Source organism: Chlamydotis macqueenii, chromosome Z, assembly GCF_036417535.1.
Source record: "Chlamydotis macqueenii isolate bChlMac1 chromosome Z, bChlMac1.mat, whole genome shotgun sequence".
Taxonomy (NCBI): Eukaryota; Metazoa; Chordata; class Aves; order Otidiformes; family Otididae; genus Chlamydotis; species Chlamydotis macqueenii.
This window is the reverse complement of record NC_141593.1, coordinates 49,571,047-49,597,076: the sequence shown is the minus strand read 5'-3', so window position 1 is coordinate 49,597,076 and position 26,030 is coordinate 49,571,047. Positions and strand designations below refer to the sequence as shown.

At 39.9% G+C, this 26,030-nt stretch overlaps 2 protein-coding genes across 6 annotated transcripts in view; one reads left to right on the top strand and one right to left on the bottom strand.

Annotated features, from left to right (window-relative positions):
• LOC104474853 (purpurin) overlaps positions 1–26,030 on the bottom strand; it is a 226,954-nt gene that overhangs the window by 183,903 nt on the left and 17,021 nt on the right. The window lies entirely within an intron of this gene.
• Positions 1–26,030, top strand: part of IDUA (alpha-L-iduronidase) — a 47,449-nt gene that overhangs the window by 17,247 nt on the left and 4,172 nt on the right. For 4 of the 5 annotated variants that reach the window (XR_015261432.1, XM_086770358.1, XM_086770357.1 and 1 more), the window contains 8 exons: positions 18,109–18,191; positions 18,800–18,907; positions 19,554–19,649; positions 20,218–20,420; positions 20,845–21,024; positions 23,026–23,242; positions 23,918–24,133; positions 24,749–24,870. Coding sequence is in view for 4 of the 5 variants with exons in the window: in XM_086770358.1 (XP_086626484.1) it covers positions 18,109–18,191; positions 18,800–18,907; positions 19,554–19,649; positions 20,218–20,420; positions 20,845–21,024; positions 23,026–23,242; positions 23,918–24,133; positions 24,749–24,870 (1,225 nt within the window). In the remaining variant the exon portion in view is untranslated. Of the gene's footprint in view, positions 1–10,296; positions 10,332–18,108; positions 18,192–18,799; positions 18,908–19,553; positions 19,650–20,217; positions 20,421–20,844; positions 21,025–23,025; positions 23,243–23,917; positions 24,134–24,748; positions 24,871–26,030 lie in introns of those variants that run through there. The other variant, XM_086770360.1, reaches the window with a different exon arrangement.

The window sequence follows — 26,030 nt, the reverse complement described above, 5'->3', positions numbered from 1 at the left end:
GTCAGAGAAAAGGCAAAAGTTACAACATCAGGAGAAATACTTAAGAGCATATGATTAAAGTGTACCAAATACAGAATGCTACCAACTGTAATAGACACTCATTTTTAAGATGCAAAAAACCAACGCTTCCTGTCTTACCTAAATTAGTTTGGAGAATGAGAGGCTTGTGCGTGAGGACAGCAAGTGTTATTTGAATGCCACCCACTTCGTACAGTCAAGTGAATTCAGGCAGCCAAGAAATAAACACAGTGCCCTTGTTCTACATACTTAAAAGCTAGTGGGCAATTCAATATCCAGTGAATGCTTTTGATTGGCTACATAAAAAAGATTGCGTTGGCTTCTGTACACTAGGCTCATATATTTAATTGTACAGTTGCTGTCTGCCTCTCTCTAAACTCACACAATTGACTTGCAAGTAAATTTGTATTTACAAAAAAAAACCTCATTAAAATTCACACATGTGCATTGTTTGTGCAGCTTCCTGAGGAATGATCATAATTTTTAATACATAATGTTATTGGAATATAATCTTTCCGGAAATCTGTTAAGAGATCTTGTGTATGAATGATAATTTAGTAATATATCTAGGCTGTACTGCTTTACTGGATAATCATAATGGTAGCTTTTTGTAAAAGCCAACCAAAAATAAGCTAGTATGATAAAACATCTATCTTTTCAGCAGTTTTGATGCATTTTAGACACAGGTCAAAAAAATCTTCCTGGTGGAATAAATGCATTCAAGCTAAAACACAGCCAAATACTGGCAGGTGGTCATTTTCTTAAATTTTTTTTTTTTCCTGAAAATAATGGTTTTCTTCCTGTAAATAACTATTTATTCTGCTAGGTGCACTTTCAGAATCCATGTCAAATGAACAGCTCTAAAATGTGATGTTATTTGTTTCCAGAAACTGTTAATCTTTAGAGTTTAGTTGTTGCTTTTAGAACATACTAAAGCACACCAAATAATAGAAAGGGTGTTGTTACATTTTTTGGCTATGTAACCCAAGAATTCTCAGGCTGTGGTGCCTGTAGCTCAGTAATAACTTAGTTGCTTGACCTGAAGAAAATGAGATTCCACAATGACTGCATGCTATGCCCTGTATATTTGTGCAGCCTAGCAGAGAGCTGGGAGCTTCCTATGCTCTTACCATCTCCAAAGGCAGGAGGGTGGAGAGCAGATCTGTGTACTCATGTACACATGAGTAAACTCCAGCCTTCTGATTCTGGCTCTGAGATACAACACTGTCCTTCCACAGTAGCAATAAGCAATATTCAGGAGCCCTAGGGGCGTCAGTAAATAGATTCCTCTACTGGTTTGCCAAACTGACCCATTTTCAGTACAGCCCACGGTAAGTTGTCTGTAAGAGAAAGGACAACCCCCTCACCCCTCAGAGCTTCACAGAATGTAACATTTGCATTTCATTCAAGTGAAGGCTTCCCATCACTTGCTAAAAGAACTGTTGTTAACAGGGATGCACAAATGAAGCAGTATATAGCCTAGAACATGTCTGTCCATTGCATTTGGCTTTGGTGTTAGAACATTCTCAACTGTTTAATACAAGTGAAAGTTACTTGTATGTACATTTGTATACATATGTATCATCCATATCATTACAACAAAAAGTAGTCTTGGTTATTTTTAATTGTATTTTGATGTTTGGAATCTTCACAGTTAAGTTTTGTCAAGTTGCCCTTAACCACATGAACAAAAGCAAAAAGCTGGTATTTTTTTTTTAACCTGCTTGAGCAGAACCACTGTCTTTCAGGATTAATGCGTGACTCAGTTTATCTTGTGAAAAACAGAAACAAAGCAAAGAACTATTCAAGCCAAACAAACTGCTGACTTTCCTTCTGGCCTCAGTCCCACCTTTCTTTCTGTCTTTCCACCATGCCACTGACCTGACAAAATCTCTGCAGGAGAAGACACATTCATCACAACGTGTTCAGTGGGATTTCTCTTTGCAGATTCCTTGGAAGGCAGTTTGTGCTGATATATATATAGCCATTCTGACTGGATGAGTTGTTCTTTGTGAAACAGCAGGACCCCAAAAAACTGTATTCTGATGCATCCTTTTGTCTCCCCATCCTGATTGTCCACCAGAAAATCTGAAGCTGTACTGTAACTCTAGAAAGTCCAAGAGGGAGTAGACAGGGTGGGCCTGCCTTTCAATGCTAAGGAGATCTCTTAAATGCTGTATTTGAGACAGAACTCAGACAGGGTATCACAACTCTATACTAGAATTGCTAACTCTTGCTGAAGCAGTGATTGGAAGTGTAAGTTAGGATAGAGCCCTTTATATAGTTTGAGCCAGGTGATGCTTGCAGTTTTCTCTGAGTTCAAACCATGAGAAATGAGCTAAAAACTAATGTGGATACAGCAGGCTTTGTATTTATTATGTGAAGTTTCATTGAATTTTTGTTGCATAAATCAGAGAAAAGCATGACAGACATCAGTTTAGCTAAGCATTTGATTTAAAACACTTGTAAGTATTGAGCTAAACTGTTCATGTTACTCATCTTTCATATCAGCAACTTTTTCTGCCTGTAAGAAACCTCTCTTGGTCTCTAATGGCTATGACTACATTACTGTTCAGTTTTGAAAAAAATCTCTGGTTAGCCTCATTTACAGTCTGTAGATTGAATGTCCAGAGGCATGTTATGCTTGCAAACCAGACTTTTTTTCAGAGAAAAGTACTCAGAAGCTCTGCCCCAGTGCACTCTGACCCTTTGTGGTGGCATAAAAACCCAAGCGACCAGTTGGTTCTTTGAACAGATGTAGTGAGGATGTTTAGTCTGTGGGACCTGACTAGTCTAAAAGAAAATCCCCTGAAATGCATATAATATAATACAATAATGCTTCAGCACCTACTGCTTTGATTTATTAATCTACTTTTGTTGTGCAGAATTACTTAAAAATGTTGCCATAACTGATGAATTTTAGAAAGGATCAAGTGACAAAACAGAACAAGTGAAATGAATGTTTCTCTCTGTCTTGGATAACCTATTATATTTTCAGCTTTAGAGCACCAAGACCTAGATGTACTTTGAGGCAGACTTAAACAAGGTGCCAGCAACCAAAACCGTTTATTTAAACACTGACCTAGTGACCTTTCAGGCTATAGGCAACGAACAGCACAGTGGTTTTTTTCTTTTTTAAGAAAATTGTATGAAACTTGATGGGCTCAGTTTTTTACTGTGTCTGGGGAAAATATTGTCGCTGCAAAACATTTTCCTATTGGGTTTCAATGTTATGCTAATCAAAAAGTGAAGGAAGAAAAAAAATACTCTTTACGAGTCAGGAAAGCCAGTACATTAGTCTAAGTCCTCTTCAAATTAACACTGCTATACTTGGGAATTATTCTGAGAGTCAAGCAATCTTTCAGATTTTTGTATTTCTAATTAAAATCTTCAATTCACAAATTCTCCTTCCAGCTATAAATTGATCTAGGATTTCCAAGGCAGGTTAGGCTCTTTTTCAAATGCCTGCATTCACCAGCAGCTGTGATTCAATTCATATTTTCCCAAGGATTCTCAGTCCAGTGTCCTAGTGAGCAAGATGACATGTAACAATGCCACAGGTGATGAGCAGGCTACAATAGAACTCACACAGTCAGCCAGCAACTGCTGTTAAGGCTGTCTCATCAGATCATCCTTGGGAATTATCAGACCTTAGAAATAAATTATTATTATAAAGTAGTTTCAGTAGTTTTCCAGGGACTGGTTTTGTTCAGGGGTTCCAGAACATGCTGGTCAAAATATTGGCATGCACTTGATGGCAAGGCAGTGTTATTCTTCTGGAGAGTCCTAGGGCATCACCACTAAAAAGACATTTTCTGTGGGATCAAAGAACCATTCTTGAAAATCAGACTTCTTGCATTTGGAAAGGTAGCTGGTCCAAAGTAAAAGTCTTGTTTTTTAAAAAAATGTTTCAAGACAACTTCCCAAGACCTTAGTCATCAGTCACAAAGCTAAACACTAAGCTCTGTTTTCTGCCCTGTGGTTTTGCTGGACTTTGTTTAGTCACATTAAGCTGTTGTAGAGAAAAATAAATTGATATACTGTTCTCATGTTTTTACCTGTTGCTTTTCCTAGTATCTTGCGTTACTACATGCAATAAGGACAATATTTTGGAAACCCTTTCTCATAGTTAATCACTTAGAAAATTCTCAGTTCTAATAATAATTTAATGCTTTAAAAACCAGATAAGCTTTGTATAAGCCACTTTTCTTAAGTACAAGTAAAAACTGTCTGACTGGTCTTGAACTCTTAGACCAGGGTTTGCAGGAAAATTTACTTCCATACTAATTGCAGCTAACTACGTGTTTTACAAACCTTTGCCCAGTATGTACCTTGTAAGCAATATTTACGAAGAACAGAATAATGTCAAAACTTAAAAAGCAATACTGGTATGCAAAATAACTGAAAAGGGGCAGTTTTCCACCTTTGAAAACAGGCAAAGAACAAATAAAACCTGAGTTCAGAGGTGTGGGAGAGAAGTCAAATCTCTTACCTGGATAGCTTTTTGACAGGAATGTTCAGCTCTGGTTTTGCACGGTGGAATGCATGAAAGTCTTCAGTCAGGCATTGCTCTATTTGCATAAAGGATAATTATTAGCTAAATATTCCTCAAGGAAAGAATGGGTGGTTATGGAATCTTGAGCTTGCTGCTCGGTAGTGTTTTGTCACTCTGAAAACTTGGATGTATATGCAACACTTGCTGAGGATTTGAGTTTAAATAATGAGTAAGATTATTAATTAACTAATGCTGATCCAAAAATTATGCTGAGTTCAGGCTAACACATCTCTGACCTTTGAAGCTGCTTCTCATCTGAGATTTGATCTGGTTTATGCATCCTCATATAGCATTAGCTTTTGATTTTACACATTCAAGGTGTAAGAATGGAACTGCAGTCTTCCTGAGATTTGTGCATTTTGCAGGCTGGATGAAGTACTGTTCTGCTCAGCACACAGGATGGGACTGCTGAAAGTCAGAGTTCCTTTCTTACATGTCAGCGCACTGAGAGCACGAGATCTCTGTTGCTTCTGTGTAAACCAAAGACTGTGAAATGTAGGCAGATCAACAGGACAAAGATTGACTTTCTGTTAATTCTTTGTGAGGTATATAAATGATGAAGTCCCCTCTCTGTTACCTGAGCAATTTGGATAGGTGCAGACCTATCCAAATGACAAATAATCATCCATCTCCTCCCCTCGACAATGGTAATGTTTAGTGGTTACTAAGCAGTGTAGATTAACAGATTGGGCACAAGGCCAGGACTCACAGGAACTGCATTCAGTTAACCTGCAACCTAAGGGATGAGGAAACATGTATGTTTCTCAGCCAAGGAAGAACATGAACATGCATGCAGTAAGAATCTGAGGTGGAAGGTGTGAAGCCAGAAAAATGCTGTGTTGCTGGACAGAGAAAGATAGTTCCTCCTTCCCTGTCAGCAGGAGCGCTTGCAGAGAGGTGCACTGCACAGCTGTGTCTACAGAGTGCCAGGTTCCAACATTGTCTTTTATCTCAATGCAAAAAGTTGTTTGCTGCTCTTTAAAAATAAAAAGAAAACATTAAAATTATGGAAATGAAAAGTCAAAACACCTACATGAGGGTGGAACAGAAAGGGAAGCACATCTCACTTCTGTGATGCTAAACCAGTCATGAAGTCTTAAAACTACTGACTGTTTATCAAACTTGGTGATAGTAGTTGTGACATTCTAATCCCAAAAGCTAAGGAAGATCATCTAAGTAAAATCCTGTCCCTTTCCTGTAGAAAGACTTGTCAAGCATTCATATCCCTTTGCCATTCCCAAGGTAGCTCTTAGAATAAAAGGGGAGCAGCAGTGCACTTAATCAGTGTAATGAATTTTGCACACTGGTGGCAATAAGATAGTGTATCTCTTTGGTCCTGTGGACAGAAAGTGGCTCTATTATGTCTTTTAATTTCTTTTCAGGCCTACAGTATTTCTTTCTTGAAAATAAAGTGACTTAAATTCAGTCCCTCAATTTTGTCCTTTCATCCATTTTACTACCTAATTCTTAGAACCAACAGTCATCTTCTCTAATAACACCTTAAAATGTGTATACTGTTTACTTCACGACCAAAGTAAGCTTGCCTAATCAGTTCTCCTTTACAACATGTTTCCAATATTTGCAAACTCTACAACTTCTAGTATTTGCCATCCTGGAATTTGCAGAATAATTGGGTTTTGCCCCACTTAATATGTTTTGAAAGAAAATCCTTTGCATTTCTCTCCAACAGCACTTTTCCTAGTATCATTCTTCTAAGAGTCCTACAAGATGTTCAGGTTATCACTTGACCCCTACCATACAGAGTAGGTTGTAACTTTGGTTTGCCTCAGGCTAGTCTCAAAATAACACTTTCTGAAATTTTAAAATAAAGAAATTTCAAATTGTAGTTTTGAAATATGTGAACAGTATTTAGGCACAGCACCATTCAAGTGGGGATAAATATCTGTGGACAGGACAATTCCACATAGGGACAAAAGTGACAAAATGAAGCAGTCTCTTATTCTCCCTCTAGGAATTGTGAAAATAATCTCATTTTGAGGAAACTACATTTTATGATGAACAAGCTTTACTTAACATACTGACGTAGTGACAGCAGAAGGTTCATCAGTGCTTTAATTATGGAGATGCTAGTTCACACTCAATAGCATGAAGCCATTCATCAAGGCTTCAGTCCAACAATAATTTCTGGGCTGCTCCTGGTGTCCTGGTTGAGTTCCACTGACACTAACAAAGTAGGACAAGGTTCTATAAGGACTGCCTTTCCATGTCAAGTGCTCAACTGTGTATTTAAGAAACAATGGCAGTTGATCAAAATAACCAAAAGACATGCTACAATGAAACATCTATCTTTAAGAATAGAAACTACATTAAAAAAAAAAAAAGATGACCATTGACCAGTAATTGAGAGTTTACAGATTACTTTCCTTTGTGTAACTTACTATTTATCTTTATGAACAGATGCCTAATTTTAACTGGATTAAGAACTACAGAAAGTTAAAAGCAAAATCTACCTGAAGGTATTTATGAAATACATGCTGTAAAGAGATAAAGTATATTTGACTTTGTTGACATATTTATTTGAGGGTTTCAGAAGATTTCAGAATAATTCACAGCATTACTGCATACAATTAATATCTAGTAACCTAATTATATACATAAAAAATAATGCTGAATTATTCATACAGGACAGATTAAAAGTGTTTCTTTACTGGGCTACAATCAATAACATCTAATTTTCAAAAGTACATTGTGCGAACATGATGGCCTTGTTCTTCCTTCTGTGAAAGTATTTGAAGTTCGTACATTCACTGAGTTATAAAAAGCATTATTTAAGATGTCCTCAAGCCTCAATTAGTCTACAATTTACCTTTATAGCCTAGTGACCAGGTGATGTATCTAAAAAGCACACATTTGGTTGCTATTTAATAGGAAAGATGGGAGCCCTAAAAATAAGTGTCCACTCTTTCAAAAGCCCCTATCTGCTATGCTTAACATTCCTTCCCTAGCTGTGGCAAGTGTCCGGTGCAGCTGAAAGTGATATGTATATGGGAGAGGAGAGATTGTCCCTGCTGCAGCAGAAATTCTGAGATTTGCAAAGTTCAATGCAAGTATGTATATATTCAAAACTGAGTAAGTCCCTCATTTACTGTACATCCCTCCTTCTGTTTCCCACTATGAACATAGAACCAATTGATTAGACTGAAGGCACAAAGTAGCTGCAGTAGTTCCACAGCAGATTTCTTATCAGCACACAGTAGCACAGTTCCTCAGGAGCACAGCTTTTTACAAGAGTAGATTAGAAGTTCTATCGTAATATAGTTTGGGTCCGTCCAATGATATTACTCCAATGGTGTTTACAGTGTGATAACATAAATAAATAGTAGCACTGGAAAAAAATCTTTGTCCTGTGGAGTGTAATTACAGGTAGAAGATAAGCTTAAAGTCATTACATTACAGGGTCTGGTAATCTCTGCTTTCTTCATCTTCCCTGCTAATCTGTTTTAATAGAGCCAGTTACACTATGTGGTCAAATAGAAGTGAAGTCCTGGCTTAGCTTTAACAGTTTCAGGGGTTTTGTATACTTACTTCAATTAGAAAAATACTCTGATGTGTTACATGTAGTTAGGATAGGTAGCAGGTAGAACTGTTCTTACACACAGTGTTGCGCTGCCCTTGCTCATTAATGGAGTTGTGTCATTTGAAAAAGGATTTTTATTAAAATACATCATGGAACAGGGTTTGCTAAAAAATTTTATGTCTAGGAAGACTTTACATACCTTCAGCTACCATTGAGTGTAAAATGTCTGAGCTTGTCTGCCTCGTAAACAAAGCTGCCTATTATTTTATCTGTAAACAGCCAGAACTGTGGAACCAAGGCCTGCTTATTGATTGGTATAGGGTGAACGTTACTACTGATGCTTGTGAATCTCAAACAAATTTACTGCAGCAAGATAATATCTCAGGAATACTGTAGCTTCTTCACCCATTCCTTCATTCACATGTAATCTTAACTGGATATTCAAAGGCCATTTCTGTGTGCAAAGAAAATAGAGAATTTCTTACTGCATTGTGAGGTAAATTTTCATTTTTCATTAGCACAGAATATAATGCACTTTTATACTGAAAAGGGAGGCATTTTTCGTAGTAGTGGAAGTTGTTTGGGATGGGGAAAGAACAAAGTAAAAAGGCTTATACATGAACATGAAGACCATGGAGTGGAAGAGCTATGACTGCCATATTAATCAGGCTAGTGATGTATTGTTATACATCACTAGCCTGAATTGTAATGCGAAAACCAAGCTCAGAATAGAATTATCAGCTCTCAATTTGAAGAGACTTGTATGTTAGTATCTCATTGAAAACTGTCTATAAATGCAATTGGTTAGGTTTACCTCCTTAACTGTAAGAGGTTTTGCTATATTTTACATTCAAGCGTCAAGAGAAGGCACTAAGATGCCATTTAAAGAGCTGCTCTTTCCAGGTTAGGTTGTAGTGCTCATTTGTCAGTTCTGAAGTATTCAGAAACCACAAAAATTCTGTGAGATTAAGAGCAAGACAATGGATGACATATTCATTGTGCTTTTTCACCATCGTAAGTTATTAAACATCAGTAAATTAGGAAATTAACTCAGTATCATTTAGTGAAGATGTCTTCTATTTTTCATTTTGCAAGTAAGTGATGTATTCAAGATAGACATACAGTTGCCAGTGGACAGGCAAGGATTGATCCAGAAAGACACAGCTGAAAGTACATCTGCCGTGCAAATAGATTCAAGAGCAGCTGGACTTCATCAGACACCATATGCTGTCTGTACTTTAGACATTAGAGAAGTACATCAGCTGAGAAGTCTAGCTGCAAATCTTTACACATTGAGTATTTAGCTCCATGTTCTTATTTTCTTAGACTGTTTCTTAGTTTTCTGCTCCTCAATACAGATCTCACCCAGTGGAAACAAGTTTTGAGAACCATAATATGCAGCTAATAAAAACACCTAATAAAAGCAGCACACTATGCATTAATGCAAAGTTTCAGGTCCAGTTACAGCATGTGAGTGGAACCTATGAGCAACCTGAGTTCTTGCAAGATGTACAGAGCAGTGTCGTAGTTCAGCCCTAATTGGGACCAGACTACGCAGTCTCTCTCTCACTCCCCCTACCCTCCAGTGGGACAGAAGGAAAAATTGGTAAACAAAAACAACCAGCAAAAACACGTGGGTTGAGATTGAACAAAAGGTAAATTTAACAGCAATAACAGAAGAAAACAAAACAGTGATGGAATACAAATACAGTATAATGGCTTACAACAAATCTCCACACCTAATTTCTTCCAAGTAGTAGGAGGCTACCCTCACTACCCTCCTCTCTTATATACTGAGCATGATGTCAGATGGGATGGAATAGCCCTTTGGCTAATTTGGGTAAATTAACCTCAGCTGTTAGCTAATTAGTTAATTATCCCAGCTAGGTGCCCCAGCCATAGGGGCCACCAGCTCCAGTTCTCCACCCAGCTCAGGTGAATATTAACTCTGTCCTAGCCAGACCCAGGACAGCAGACTAAGTAGAGCATTGCTGAGTTTGGTTCTTCTTGCATATTTGACAGCAGGGATGGCAATAATTTCAACTCCTTGTTGTGGTGTTCCACAACAGTAAGTAAGCTATGTCCTGTGCTATAGTTGGATTACCATCCTTTTAGACTGTATTTCCACATACAGATAACAGGCAGAAGAGCAGAAGGAGCATAAACAAAAAAGATGTGAAAATGAAGGAGTGACAATAACAGTAATGTGAAATGAAACTGGTAAGTCAAATATGTACCATGGAGACTCTTTACTGAAGGTGCAGTATTAGGCTGAGTGCTTGAATTAGAATGCTGGATGCATACAGAGCACAGTTCTGCTGCTGCTTGGAAAGAAAAATTCAGTGACAGCTTTCCCAGTCAGTGTCAAAAGGAGTTACGTGTGCCTGAAGCAAGCTAGTTTTAGCACTTGATTATAGTTCCTCTTTCTTGTGCATCTGAAAACTAGCCCTCTAATCTGCTTTGGGGATTTAGTCTCCCTATCCCCTCTTTCCAAAGCTTTTGCATATAGATGACATTATTTGGAGTTCCATCATCAAGCACAGCATAAAATCACAATGAACATTTTACTTGTAGTCATATGTTATGCAGGAGGAAATAACTTCCATACATCAAACTCAATCAGAAAGAAAAGTATCTTCTAGCAGCCCAGTTCACATACAGTGACTGAGCCTTTACATTTGTAGTGAAGAATCAGCCAAAAAGCATTTCCTGCTACTGGATTTGCCTTATCATTATTTGATTACACCCCTTCATAAATGAATGTAGACACAACAGATCTCAACAAGGGATCACAACAAGATGTCACAGCAGGCTAAATTATCCATGCCTAGATGATCTGATCAGAAATGTTTGCATGTCTGGAGAGGCCAGATACTATAATACATTATGGCTTTGCCTGAATTGCTAACCTTTCATAGCCTGTTTCCTCTTATACATCTTGAATTTGTTTCAAAAGGAGGGAAATAGGGGGGGAAGAGACACAACAATCTAACAACATTTTCCTAGCAAGCTAACTCACCTCAGCACAGGAAGCTGTTGATGCTTTGTCTGCCTCTCTCTTCCCCCCCCCCCATACAGCACACTCGTTGCTGAAAGAAGGACTGAGACTGTGCTCACAAAAGCAGGCTGAGTAAGAAATGGAAAATCATAGTCTGTGATTAGCATCAGCTTGAAAGCGTTCAGTGTTTGCCAGATCACAACAAGGATTTGGGGATTTGCTTTGCAAGGTAAAGGTCAAATAACGTTGATTTCAAAGAGGAAAGGAGCTAATTAAGATGCTGTATAAATCGAAGTAAATTCTATTTTTATGTATTTTGAAAAAATAAAAAGATTCAGCTGAATGCACAGCTTCCTTGCTCGCTTGTAGAAGAGGCAATGATTTCCAATAAATAAAGGATGTTGTATTTTGCATTTTTGAAGCCAGTTTGTTCCTAAACCACAAAGATTCATACTCATCCTTCTTTCTGCGCATGTATCATGCTGCTTGGTTGTGTGGATGGATTAACTGTGACAAGCTGTGACATCAGCAAGGGCTGGATGCTGCCTGGCTGTATGTTTTTGTTACACATCCTGCCATTATCACTAGGCTGACTTATTCACACTATAAGGTGAGTAAATTATGTGTTGTATGGGCCCAGCATGGACGGAAGTTTTTGGCATTGTGACTCTGTGCAGAAGCTGTGCCATAGTTGTAAAGCAAGGAGATTTTCAGTCCCTGCTTACACAAATGATATAGCTGACAAGCAAATGCAGAGAAATATTAATGCAAATAAATAAACCTGGAAGTGCTAACATATGCCCGTTCTTTAGCATCAGTGAAGTTGCTTTTGACCTTGCAACTTTGAAAAAGCCTCTGAATTAGGTTTTTGGTCTGCAAAGCATGTGTGAAAAGCACAGGCTGTGTTTTGCGTGAGGACCGCTGCGGAGGAAGAATCAGTGTTCATGAACCTGCAAAAGGTCAAGTGATCGTGGTTATTTTGGGATGTGGGAATTTCACAGAAGGGAGCCAATTTACCACACCTGTAATAATCATAGGAGGCAAGAGTGAGTGGAGCAAGAACATGTAGAAGCAGCTCTAGTGTGAATGAGTACTGTATTGTCAGCTTCCACTGAATTCAGAAGGGGGAAGTGTTGTTTATTAATAACCCAGAAGCCTGCTGATTTCATAGTTATTCATTAATGATCTTGTGCTTAAACCTGAAGTGCCAATCTAGTAGGGTTTTTTTGGTTGACACTGAGGAAACCTGGAGCAGTAACTGCTGAGAAGGCAGTCTCTGGAAAGGTAATGCTAATGAGGGCTATTCTGCCCTTTGTATACTCTGAAGTATCATTTCCATAGTACTCACAGTCCCTTACGACCTGCTTTTAAGGTCCAGAGGTTTTTAAAGTACTCAGCAGAACAAGAAGCTTATGTAGGTAATTGGTGGGTTTGGAGCAAACAAGGTCTATGTAACAGCCTGTACTTTAAACTGTCTTCATTTCATTCCTCATAGCTGCAAAAGTAAGTAAAAAACAAGGAGGCAAGATCCTTTTGTGTTGTAAGAGGGACCTGGAGGGCAACAAGTTGCCCTGTTGTAAACTTGCTGAGATTTCCTATCCAGAGCTTTTGACCTTCATCTTGAAGATACTATGCTCACAGCTTACATACTTCACTATCACTTCAGCAGCCTGCTCTCCTTGCTAAAAAAAATAAGACATTTACTTCTGAAGACAGTTCCTTCTGGAGGACCTGGTAGCAGTAAGGGTTTGAACTGGCGTAGTTTATCGGTGATTGTTCCTGTATCTTTCCAGTTAACATCTTGGCTTTGGACACTGAGCTCCTCCAAGTTAGATGGGCACTGGTGTCTGTTCTGGAATTTTATGATCCCTAGAACGGCATCACAGACTCTAGAAAGGCAGTAAGTAATTCCTTGGGACACTGTGTCTAAGGATGCTCCTGATAGTAGTGACCTATTGCAACAACTGCTTACTCTTGATTAACTTTTGAGAGAGGGAATTTAATTATCATGTATATTTACACTTATCAGAACAACAGTGACGGTGTTACCACTGGTCCAGATCCTGGCACCATGGCCAAGGGAGTAGATGTTTGCAGGAACCAGGTTAGAAGGCCAAACAAAGGTGGTCTGGCACACAGCTAAGCGTCTCTATGAGATGCATAGTGGTATGTAATATGATCATTATCTCAGCACACACCATAGCAGGGTAGTATCTTTGACTGACTGCACTTTCACTTCTCTGTAAGACTGTAACACAGAAAACCTCACATGTAGCAGAGTCTTTCTTAGGTGGCTCCCTCATGGACTGCACCTTTCAAGTCTGAGGTTGGCCAATGCCCTGCAGAAAATTTGTATTTACTGTTAAGATGTCATTTGCATCTCTTGTCTGCCAACACCATGTGCCGGTTTTCTGTCCCTATTTCTTGGCTGTATTTGGCACTGGGCATGCAGTCTTTCCCAGCAGAAGCTCCCCATGAGGATGTAAGCAGGATTTGCTGCTTTGGGAGTGGTGTGAGCCAGTCACTATGGCTCGTCTACCAGAAGAGAGGCTGTTCTCAGACACTGGTAAAAGCAATCTAGATTATGTTAACTTCTGATGTGCATCGTAACTGTTAACTTCTCATGTGCATGGTAACTGTGTTCACCAGAAATGCAAAGGGAGTCCACACTAGCTGAGTGAGAGTGTCAGGATGAGAAAGGTGCTACTCCAGTATGTGGATATTTCCTGATCATATCAGTCCTAGGCCACACAAAAGTCTCTTCAGTAGAATAGCTCTGTTGATGGTTACCTTACATGTTACCTTTGAGTTCCTAAATGGGCTGTGACCTACTGACAGGGGTCAGCCACAAAGCTTCCTATCCCAGGAAATTTTGTTCGGTACATTACAATAAAGTTTGATAAAGTTAGCTTGACATGTTATCAGAGATTCAGTACTTGACTGAAGATTGTCAGGAATGGAAACACTCCCTGCCTGTGTTTTTCTTACTCTCTTCTCTGAAGATAAGATATCTGGTCCAATGTCTGTGTGTGCACTTGCTTTCCAGGGCGTGCAACTGGACAGGATCAATCCAGGACAGAAGAGAAGTAGCAGATGCTGGGCACAGGAGGGAAGTTGTAGCTGTAGGCTGAGGAGCAGTATCCACAGCTATGCTAACTGGAGCAGATCTGCCTGTGATGCAGAGTGTTGATAGTCAAAGCTAGCATACCCTTGCCCTCCCAAGAGATGAAGTTCATGAATGGGAGTAGACTGAAAGTGACATGGATAAGAAGCACAACATGATTATCTTAGAACACTTTGGCAAGCTATCCAGTAGCTGCCTATGTACCTGAAAAGAATTTTCCTCCGTGGTGGAAAAACCTTACTCCAGTAAAGGGAGGCAGTGGAAAGCTGTTAATGTGAGCCTGTAACCTTTGACTCAGCAAACAGTGGCCCACAAAGCAAGCCTTTCCAAGGAGGCAAGCCACAAGATTTTGTGACAGCCAGCAGACTCCCCTCCATACTCATCACTGCTCTTCATGTTCACAGCACAGTTGTTGCCCTCAAGAGGCAGCACATACAAATGGGTCTGGAACTGAGACCGTGGCAAAGACTAGAAAGACACCTTACCAGCAGGCAGCAATCTCTGGAGTATAGCAGCCCCAGGCCTGAGGCTTATAAGGGCATTGGTGCCAGGATGCCAATAAATGTGCTGTAGTTTAGTTGCTTGTTATAGCTGAAGATGAGGAAGGCCTTATCTGGCAAGTGTCCCAGAAAAAGCCCAGTTGAGGAGCATTGGAAAACCAGGCACTGACAAGACAGCAATTGCTGCTCTACATCAGAAATACCCAGCAGCAAATGATGAACTATCCCAGTCTGGCAAGCACTCAGATGAAATGACAAGGACATAGCCTTCTTTGTGTTCATAAATGAAGACGGTGGTGTCTAGAAAGCATAACTTAAGGGCAGAGAGACCGGAAGAGGAGCAGGCAAAAAAAGGGAAGAAGACTAAAAGTCTGCGAACTTGCTACTAAGGGTCCAATAATAGGTATGTGATCAGCAGGTCCTAGGTCAGATGTACAAAGCGGTTTTGAATGACTTTGACAATATCAAGTGAATTTGTCCTGGATCAGGACATATCACATGCCTGTCCTTATCCTATGCCTGTAACAGTTTTGATCTGGTCTTCAGTGTCCTAAAATTATATTTATAGCACTCCTGGTAACAGTTTGACAGTTGAGACAATCTTCCCCATGCAGAATATTTGTAAATAATACCAGCTTGTGAGGTTCCTGCTGTGCCTTGTGCGTGGCAGTCAGCGTGGCTTCCAGACACTGCACGGCATGCAATCATGCAACCCAAACTCTAGTAATTCTGTATCGGTTATAAAAAAAAAGCATCAATTCCACATCAGAAAAGTAGTATGGGTAAGGATAAGATCAAGATCAGAGAAAGCCACAATCCTATCAGTCAGCTAATCATTTTATTAATAGGAGCATACTGCCTCATCAATTTGCAAGCAAGAAAAGATTCTCATAAGGTGACAGATCAGCCAAAGGACAAGAAGTGCTTCTACACCTACACACATAGCAGAGGATCTCATGTACTGTCACTTCAGTCATGACTAGCAATGGCTTTCCGTTTTAAATATTTTACTTAATTGATACAGGAGGAAAATGTAAATGTGCTGGGATCTTAAGTGTACATGCATCACATAGAAGGCCTTATTTACCCAAATATTTTCACATAGTAGTGTGTAGACCTTAGACTGAAGTTGGGAAGACACTAGTTCCCTTGCTATTATCTAAATGGCATTATTAAGTTTTTACAAGACAGTAGAGTTAATCATTCTTATGTTCACTGACTGTAAGTGTGCGTGTAAGCAAATATTTCAATAGAACACAAGGTACAACTGGAAATAGTTAATGGATCTGAGGAAGCAGAGCTACCTTTTGTAACAAAATGGTTGTCTTTGAACTTTGTAATAAGACTTTTAGACTTTCTTTTAAATGTCTACCTAAGCCAAAAAAACCCTCCCTAGTTCCAAATGGCCATTCGTTAGTTCAACAGTAGCTTCTAAAATGCTCTTCTGGGTACTGAAGTAAATAAATATATTTCTACTATTTGCTTCTTTCACAGCTATACCATTTGACTCTGGCAGGAACTGCAAGCCCATCAGTGGCTGTAGACATGACAACATCTGTCGTGGTGGTAGGACATACTTTAAAAGCTAGCTTCAGGTCTTCGGCAAAAGAGTGTGAGGGTGCTGGGTCTAAGATTGTGTTCTTGGTTACATCACAGGTGGAGCTGGTGCAATGGATATGACTTATGTTACATTTGTTTTGCCTGCCCTGTTTTCCTCTTCTAGATCCTAGTCAGAGATGCCTGTGGTACTTTGTGTCTCCAGGTTGCACAGTTCCCTTCTTTATTCACTAGGCAGTTCTGTCAGCCCTTCTTAACGCTCTGAGAACTTCAGGATAGCTATTACAGGTTCTTCACTGAAACCTTCCCTTGGCAAGAAAGCACAGAGGAAGTGCCTCAATCTAAGAGGCTCCGACAGTAACAAGTTGTGAATCTCAGCACGGAGCCCCATGTTGCTTTAAGAGATCTGCTGACTGACTCCCCCATTCTAACTTTTTATCCTGTGTACCCAGCTTGCCTTGATAGCACCAGTGAGTTACAGGAACTGTAGGTGATTGTCTCTCTCCCTTCCATTATGCCTAGGACATTGCATCTGCAGTTCATTTGTACAGCTTTCCACCCAAGAAGAGGCAAGGTGCCTAGGAAAGAGTAGGCAAGATAGGAGAGGCAGAGCTCAAGCTGCACTGTACCAGAGAAATTAGGTGTAGTGCTCTGGCAAGGCTGGAGAAATCAGCTTTGAGAGGTGCTGGCAAGACCTTTATCAGTCCTCATATTTGACCAGGGCTGGACTTGTCGCAAGGGTGCTTATGAAGCCTTTTGCTCAAGACATACTAAGGTCAGAATTTGGGCACCAGGCCAAGGCTGTGGCTTGTGCCAAATGGCAGTAAGTCACATTACCAGAATATAGTCAATAGAAGTTCATTTTTAATTCCTATTTGGCACTTCATACTGGCAAAACTTCTCCTGCCCTGTCAGATTTCAGTTAAATCAGGCCACAAGTTCAGAAGTTATGAGAAGTCCACATATTACATTACATTTGTTTTCACTGGGTACCAGGTAAGAAAAGCCTTTCAGGAATTCAAAGTGTATCTTCAAATGCAGTACATAAATTGCAAATGTCAGTTTTTGTCCCCTGGATAGAAGAACTCCAATGTTCCCATGCAGATGCATGCCTAAATTTTACTACCTGTGCTCCTGCAAGATTCACTGACACAAAGGGATGCATCATGGAGCTGCTCCTAAGTCTTTGAACACATGTGTTCAAAGATGAATAAAAGGATTGCAGCCTGAGATTCTAGGAGTACGGGAGAAATAGTAAGCAAATGCTAACAATGAAGGAAAAATTCTAGACATTGTGTGTATAAATTCAGAATTCTTTGAAAGATACAAAATTATTTCTCAGCTGAACCCATAAGAAGTGCTGCTAAGAAAGTGGTATTATATATTGAAAATTAAGAGAACATTAAGAAAGACTTTATGAGACATGGTGGAATCGTGATGGCCTAGCAGTAGGTAATCAAATGGAAACTGAAAAAACAATAAGCAAAAAAAAAGTCTAGGTAAATCTCACTTCAGCAAAGACTTAGAAATCTGAATTTCCTGTTAAAAAACTCAAAATCCAGCAAGGAAGTTCATTGCATTCATCTGTTTCTGCTGCTGGAATAGGAAAAGGGCATGGATTAGATAAGAAACATGACTTAACTATGGTGAACAGCCCTGACTTTAGAGGAAGGAAGTTTATGTACAATTCCAAGAACCCTAGTTACATGTAAATTATGAGAGCCAAAAGAAGGCAGCCATCTGACCCATTATCTGCAACCAAGTGCCACCTTTGCTATAATAATTACATTTGTACTTTTTATTACCTGTATTCTCCAGAGTGATGAATGGGAAACTTTACTACAATTTCACTGCCTTGGATAAATTTATGGATTGCTTGTGGGAAAATAAGCTAATTCCAGGTAAGGGCAGCTCTCTACCTCCACAACTTACTACATCTGTCTGCCTGTATTGTGCAATCATCAGAAAATTCTTAGAGAGCTTTGCCAAAGCACATTTTGATAAAAATTTATTCTTTTCCTACTTGCCTTTATCTCATGTCCGTGTAAATTTAAACAGTGTAAGCAAAACACTGTTAGGACAATTGAGGGAACATAAATGGTTTTACATTGCTTTCAACAGCAGTTTGAGGTGTATGAATTAGGAAATCAGGTGTCTTGGAGAGGAGAAAGTTTTGTACACATTAACATGTACCTAAAAGGGCTAGAGATGCAAGGTAAAACTTCCCTTGAATTTTTGCAAACATCCACTGTTTAAGTTCCCTCTGAGCCGTGAATTCATCATGGTAAATATTAGTATTGATTAGTATAGTCATTGACAAGTAACAAGCATGAGCAACCTCAAATCTGAAATATTCCTGGTGGGCACATGCAGAAACAAGAGAGAAAGCCCATTTAATGATGCTGCTTCATCAACAAGTTTGTTTCAGATAATGCAATAACCCTTTTGTTAATCAAAAGAAGATAGTCTTGACAAAAAAAAGGAGACCAATCTTTTGTGTCTTTTTTAGGATTTGAATTGATGGGGAATCCATCAGGATATTTTTTAGATTTTGAAGATAAAGAACAGGTAGTAAGATGGAGAGACTTAATTACACTTCTGGCCAGCAGATACATAGGTGAGTTCAAAAGGAGAAAAAGAAGAAAAAAGCCCTGTTATTTATTCTATTGTAATGTCTTCTAACTACTTCAAAAAGTTCTGTGTATTGTGATCAACTTCAAGACCCTGAATTTCAGCACAGAATAGGAAAAAAACCCGTGCCTGAACAGACAATGGGATAATAGCCCCTTTTTTTTCTGATCGGTGACCAACATCTTGAATGTGTTCTGGATAGCACATTTGGCCTACCTCTGAGGACTGACTTTTAAGTTTGTTATGTTGGTTTTGGTTGTAAATCATCAGCTTCCTCTAGGACTATGATAACCTGAATACTTCCCAAATGCCAGCTTCAAATATCTCTAATGAGATGGAAGCCTCAGCTTGAATTAAGGCTAGGTGAGTGCCCTAACCACAAGGCTGTAATTCATATCACATCCCTCTCACCTTTCATCTTTTTCAAATATTGCTGTATTTCATTGAAAATTAGGGATCATTTTGAAACGACCAAAATCACATTTCCCTCATTATTAAAAATAGGGAATATTTTTACCCTGTGGTGCCTAACCTTACCTGCAGCCCTAATTGATAGGATTGTCTGGATTGGTGACTGTTTAATAGGGTTGTCTGAATATGCAGCTCACTGATAAATGAGGCCTCTCCTACAGATAGGTACGGATTGGAGCATGTTGCTAAATGGAATTTTGAAACGTGGAATGAACCAGACCACCATGACTTTGACAATGTGTCTATGACAGTGAAAGGTAAGCATGTTCTGAAGCACTTACTGGTGTAGTAAAGTGAGACAAGTTTGTGGGGTGAGTGGAGAGATGACAGTGGGAAAGGAGAGATGCTGGCAAAGAAATAAGGTAGATAGGAGAGATAAGGAATGTGAAAGGTATACCTAGTCTGTTTTGTTAAGGTCACGTTACTGACTATACTTTGTTCCCTACTTGAACATCAGTATAATTGCAGGGATAGTATAAGAGGGAAAACAAAACAAGAGTTACACTGAGAAGACGCAGTTCATTATTTGGATATAAAGTAAGGTTACTGGGGATAAGGGGGTGAAGGGTGGAGTAGGAGAAAAACTGTTCATTGATAGATGCATGCTTTGGGAATCTGTCCTCACAACACCTTTGGAAGAACCTTGTGAATGCAGCTGAGCTTTTGATGTCTTCTCATGTTGTCAGTCCATAGGAAAGAATAGCCCCAGTTTGTGAGGTCCTGCCAATAAATGCAGTAATAGAGTTACAACATGTCCCTGTAGTTTTAGATCAAAGTTCTGTTTTGAGTTATCATCTTTGACATACGCATTTGCTTGGGCTTCAGGGTTTCTTAACTACTATGATGCTTGCTCAGAAGGATTAAGAGCAGCCAGTCCTCTACTAAAATTTGGAGGCCCTGGGGATTCCTTCCACCCCTTACCCAAGTCACCCATATGCTGGAGTCTTCTGTGTCATTGCTACAATGGAACCAACTTCTTCACAGGGGAAGCTGGTGTAAGGCTGGACTACATCTCTCTCCATAAGAAGGTCAGTCCATGTTTCAGTTTAAGGCTATTTTTTTAATCAGCACATTCCAAGTTACATTTTATTCTCGTTTATGAAGTTGGCTTCCAGATGAGCATCCAGCCTATAGCAGGAAGCATAGCTACCTATTCTAATGAAACTTTGATGATGTTCAGTGGCAAGACTTCAACTCAAAGCAAATTTGCCTTTGCCTAATTCCCAGGTGAAACAACTCCTCTACCTCTTTTCCATTTTATATTCTAGGAGGAGCTCATGCAAACAAGACATGCTGCAATGGATTAGGTAAAAATACTAATAATGTCTGGCCCACAGCTCCCCAGGGACTCCAGAAACACGTTTTCAGAATATGTTTATGTCTGTATGTTATATCTGTGTGTTTACTACTGCTTGCTCACTTTCACTAAGCAGATGTGAAATATTGTTGCAGGGAGGTGGGAGTTCTCTCTCCATCTTGCAACAAGAAGTAGAAGCAGTTGAACAAATTCAGAAGCTGTTTCCAAATTTTGCTTCTGTTGCCATATACAACGATGAAGCAGATCCAATGGTTGGATGGTCCATTCCCCAACTGTGGCGGGCTGATGTGGCCTATGCAGCTATGGTTGTAAAGGTAACTCAGTTGATTGACAGTCTTGTCACAGTGCAGTAATGAAGTTGCAAAAATAGACTTACAGTCAATTTTTAAGCAGCTGCTCAGAATAATAGATCCAACAAAAGGAGAGCTCCCTATTGATACTGCTGGTGTTTCCCTGAATAATCTAGTTTCAGTAGCTTTATTTAGTTTGTATTAGTTTTCTTAATCTTCTCTTAAAAAAAAAAAAACACCAAAAAACCTGAGAACTAGCTTTGTATATGTTGGAGAATGTGTCAGATATTGTATACAGTTCGCCAGTTAGATCCACCTGGTAAGAGACTGCGAGAGTTGAGGCTGTTCAGCCTGGAAAAGAGAAGGCTCTGCAGAGACCTTAGAGTGGCCTTCCAGTACCTAAAGAGGGCTTATAAGAGAAACAAGGAGAAAATTTTCAGCAGGGCCTGTTGTAATAGGACAAGAGGTAGTGATTTTAAAATAGAAAGAGGTAGATTCAAACTAGGTAAAAGGAGGACATTTTTTACACTGAGCGTGGTGAAACACTGGAACAGGTTGCCCACGGAGGTAGTGGATGCCCCATCCCTGAAAACATTCAAGGCCAGATTGAAGAGAGCTCTGAGCAACCTGATCTAGTTGGAAATGTCCCTGCTTCTTGGAGGGCATTTCAACTAGAGGACCTGTAAAGGTCCTCTATTCTATGATTCTATGATAAGACTATACTCACGCATCCTCTCTCCATATAATATTATTGCTGTCATCTCACTACTGCTAGCTATCACCTCTTTTATGTAAGACACTATTTCCCAGCTCCTTCATAAATTTATCTCATCAAGAGACATCAGGTATAATTAAGAAGTCCCTTGAACTCTCAGCATAAGCCCATTCTTTGGTTTTGAATAATGTCTGTACACATGATTTTATTAATTACTGCTAGCAATTGCTGTTGTTGATCAGAAAAGCAGGAGGAGAAGAGAATGCTTAGCATTCCTGCCCCTGCAGGAATTGTAGCCTGGCCCCAGGGCATGCTTAGCTCTTGCCCTGCATAGCAGTACTTCCCACTGTGGGTTTGTTGCTTTGTGAGCCACTACCTCGTACAGCATCCAGAGTCCAAATGCTCCTGTGAAAAGTAGTAATTCCCAAATCTGGGAGCATGTATGTCACCCGGAAACAAGATATGTCTTATCAGCTGCTCCTGTAGAGACAAAGGCTCCCAGCTCCTTTAAGCTGCATACAAAAGCAGTCTTCTCCAAAGCAACAAGTCACTAACTGCATTGCAGGGAATTTGTGAGAGCAAACAACAGTGTTAATAAAGACATGGCAATAGGAAGGGAGAAAAAAAGACACGTCCAACAGAAAATTAACACTTGGATGGATAGCAGCTGGAGTGCTGTGTTCCTTCAGGGATACAATTATGAGGCCTTTTCAGTTGTCAGCCTTCTGAAGTCCTGTTTGATTCTGATACTTGAGCACAATTTGGTAGACAGAGAGCTTGGGAGTTCTTACATTTTACAGAAAAGCAGCACAGCACCCAGTACCCGGAGAACAAGTTCCATCTTAGCGCCAAGTAGGTAAAATGACTCATTAAGGAACAGAATCCAGGACCAGCCTCCCAGACACTCATGTAATGGGTACAAAGTAATGTCAGAATTGGAGAGCCATTTAGATTTAATTCAGATGGTAAATCCAGATTACTAATTTAATATTCAAGACAGAGGAGCGTCATGTGTAGTGTAGTAGCCAAGGAAATATATCCATAAGTTATGCAGAGTACTAGTAATAGTTACTCCAGAGACTTTCCACTGGCAAAACTGTGAATACTTCAAATTTTCCAGTATTTAGTGTACCACCTAAAGAATAGTTTCTCCAAGAGTTGCGAGGAACAGTTTAGTTCTGCAAGCTTTTCTAAATGGTAGAGTGACTGCTTTTTTCAGTATGCTGTAAAGATTTTTTTAAAAATACAGACATCATGTATTTGTTGGATTTTCTCCAGGGTGAAGTTCCATCTTCTCTATGACTTTGCAGGTAATCATCCAGCATCAAAACTTGCTCATTTCCAAAGCCAACAACACCATCAACTACACACTGCTGAGTAATGACAATGCCTTCTTGAGCTACTACCCTCATTACTTTACACAGCGGACTCTGACAGCACGTTTTCAGATGAACAACACAAAGCCACCTCATGTCCAGATGGTGCGGAAACCAGTGCTCACTGTCATGGGCTTGCTGGCACTGCTAGGTATAGTAACTACTGATTAAGGAGCACATTAATAACCTCTTCTACCTAAAAGCTTCCTGCCTAAGAGAGATTATTCCAGTCATCTCACCATTGGTATCATATCCCTGACGATGGCAGGGGAGTTGGAACTAGATGATCTTCAAGGTTCCACCCAACCCAAACCATTCTATAATTCTATGATAGAAGCAGTATTTCTTCTACCCTCTGTTTACCTGCTGTGTTAAGAAAATGAAACTTCATTTCCTCTGAGATATTAATAGCTTAGGAGATGTTCCTGACAGTCTGTTATCCATTTGATTTGATTTACTGCTTTGTTTATATCCTCTATGCCAAGCACTCCTTTTTTGTTGACTGGTATTTCCGTCTTGTGCCATCACATCAGGCTGCAAATGTCTAAGAAATCCCCACAGATGGAAGACCCATGCAGCATACTAAAGAAAGATCCTAAATCACATGCTTAGATGTTGCTAGCTGAACTGCTAAGCATAAGAACTGCTGTAGTATGTGCATGCTCTGCTGTTGTAAAATAAGTGTGACTGAATGCTATACCTGGTAAAATAAGCTAGAACGTAGTTCAGCCTATAGATCCTCATGTTTTGACCCTTCCCATGTCAGAAGCTGATACAGGACTGACTAGCAGTGATGCTTACGGAGTTGTCACATTTTTTTTTAAAGGAGAAAAACAGATCTTTGCAGAAGTAAACAGCAGTGAAGGCAAAAGCACTCAAAACGGCACAATTGGTGTCCTGGCATCTGTACACACTGCAAGTGAGATGCAACCCTCAGACAGCTGGCAAGCTACTCTACTGATGTATTCAAGTGAAGATAACAGGACTTCATCGAACATCAGCACTGTCATAATGAATGCCACCCACTTCCCCAAACTTAGAGGTAAACAAACAGCATGTAGGCAGCTCACATGATTGATCTTTAGGACAGAACATCTGCTGAAACACTACTGCTGAGTTGCCTTTTATTGAAGAGTGAGTTTCATTTGCTAACTTTCTCATCTTTTGAGCACTCCCTGATTTTCTGAGATATGATGGTACTCTTCTATGAGAGGTTCTTTCCTAATGCTTGTGCTTTGACCCTACCTTTAATGGCAGCTGCAAGTGTTACCTTTTTGGAAAGCTATTAATCTCAGTGTCCTTGGCTGGATATTGCCAAGCAACAGTTCCTTTACTGGGATGACTCCAAGACAGCTGACGTGACCACATGATTACACAGTTAAAGTGGTTGTCCAACAACTGTGTGCAGCACCTGTGCAAAAAATAAGACGGTTTCAATTCTGGTTCTGAAAGTAATAGCTTGAAATTTAAACTTGGCAAATATAAATTGTAGAGCCTTGTTGGAGTGCTAGCCTTGTGACTTTCCAGTGGCAACTAGCCTCCGAAGTGCTGAAATCACTTTTGAAAAGGTAGACCTAAACACCTTCTGCTAAATTTATTCTTGCTAGTCTTTAAATCCAAGTAAAGAGTTTACTCTCTTTCATTTGTGTTCCTTAAGAGCTGGTGTATGCAACATATTACCTGGATAACAACCAAACCAATCCCTACCTGACATGGAAGAAGCTAGGAAGCCCTGATTTTCCTTCCCCAGAACAGTTCCAGCAAATAAGGGATGCTGAGGTATGACCATGTGTTTGCTTGAAGTGTTGTATGGGTAAAGTGCTGGTGAGTTGGTTAGCTACAGCTAAAGAGATAAGAAATCAGCTCAGGTAGTCAAAATTTCCGTAGCCCACAGTAATGTGTATCTCGTATACATATAAAAATGCACTTGCAGTCACACAGAGAAATGTAACTGACACACAACTGATCCTTTTGCGTTTATATTATATCAGAGACTAAATGTAGATCACCAGCTTCTTTGCTACTGGCCTACCCTTAACTAAGTAGTCAGAGTTGCTCCAGAGCAAGTTCCACCTTCTCTCTGAAACTTCAGTGACCTTTGAGACCCTTTCTGTTCTGTCTCCCCAAATAAGTCACATGGCCCTGTGTATGTTACAGAAGAGCCAAATTGCAGCATTAGAGAGTTGAAATGAACCCCCCTCAGTAACAGAAAACAAACAGCTCCCTGAGCTGGAAGCTACCTAGTGCAAGTCCAGAAGACACTTGATGTCTTTGAGGGGCTCACAGGGAGACCTGCAGTTTTCCCTCATCCTTTCCAGTTCTGAATGCACCCCAGAGGGGACTGAGGAGTTCTCCCTGAGGACTCCTCTGCTCCCTACTGAGTAAAGCCATGCCTGGATTACTTACTGTATATGAGAATATGAGAGCAGCCTGCCACTTTAGCTCCCTCTCCCATAGTTTCCCTATACATTCAGACCCAGGGGTTAAAATAAAGGAGGCCACCTTTATTCCCTTTGAAGCCCATAGTCAGTAATTGCCTTCTGACTTTGGTGTATAGTACTATGTCTTCTTTTCCCAGTCACTGTAACCCACTATTGTGAAGGCCTATGGGATACTATAGAAGCCAGATCTTCCTTCAACAGGGCAGCAGCAAGGTTTTAGATACTTTTGGCCATCTGGTGAAGCCTCATGCTCAGAGATCAGCTGAGTGGTTGTTGTAGCTAGCAATAGCTTTCCCTGCACACTGGGAATCCATAGCTAAGAGACAGGGGTGTGGTTTGTAAAGACCACGAATCTGAAAGGCATCCATGGGAGGTTACTAAAAGTGACAGATTGCACCTAAAGGGCATTTGTGATCAACCCAGTTTGTGAGATGAACAAACCCTCTGCTTCCTGAAGAGCTGGAGGACAGGCAAGATGGAAAAGTCTCTCAACTTGGG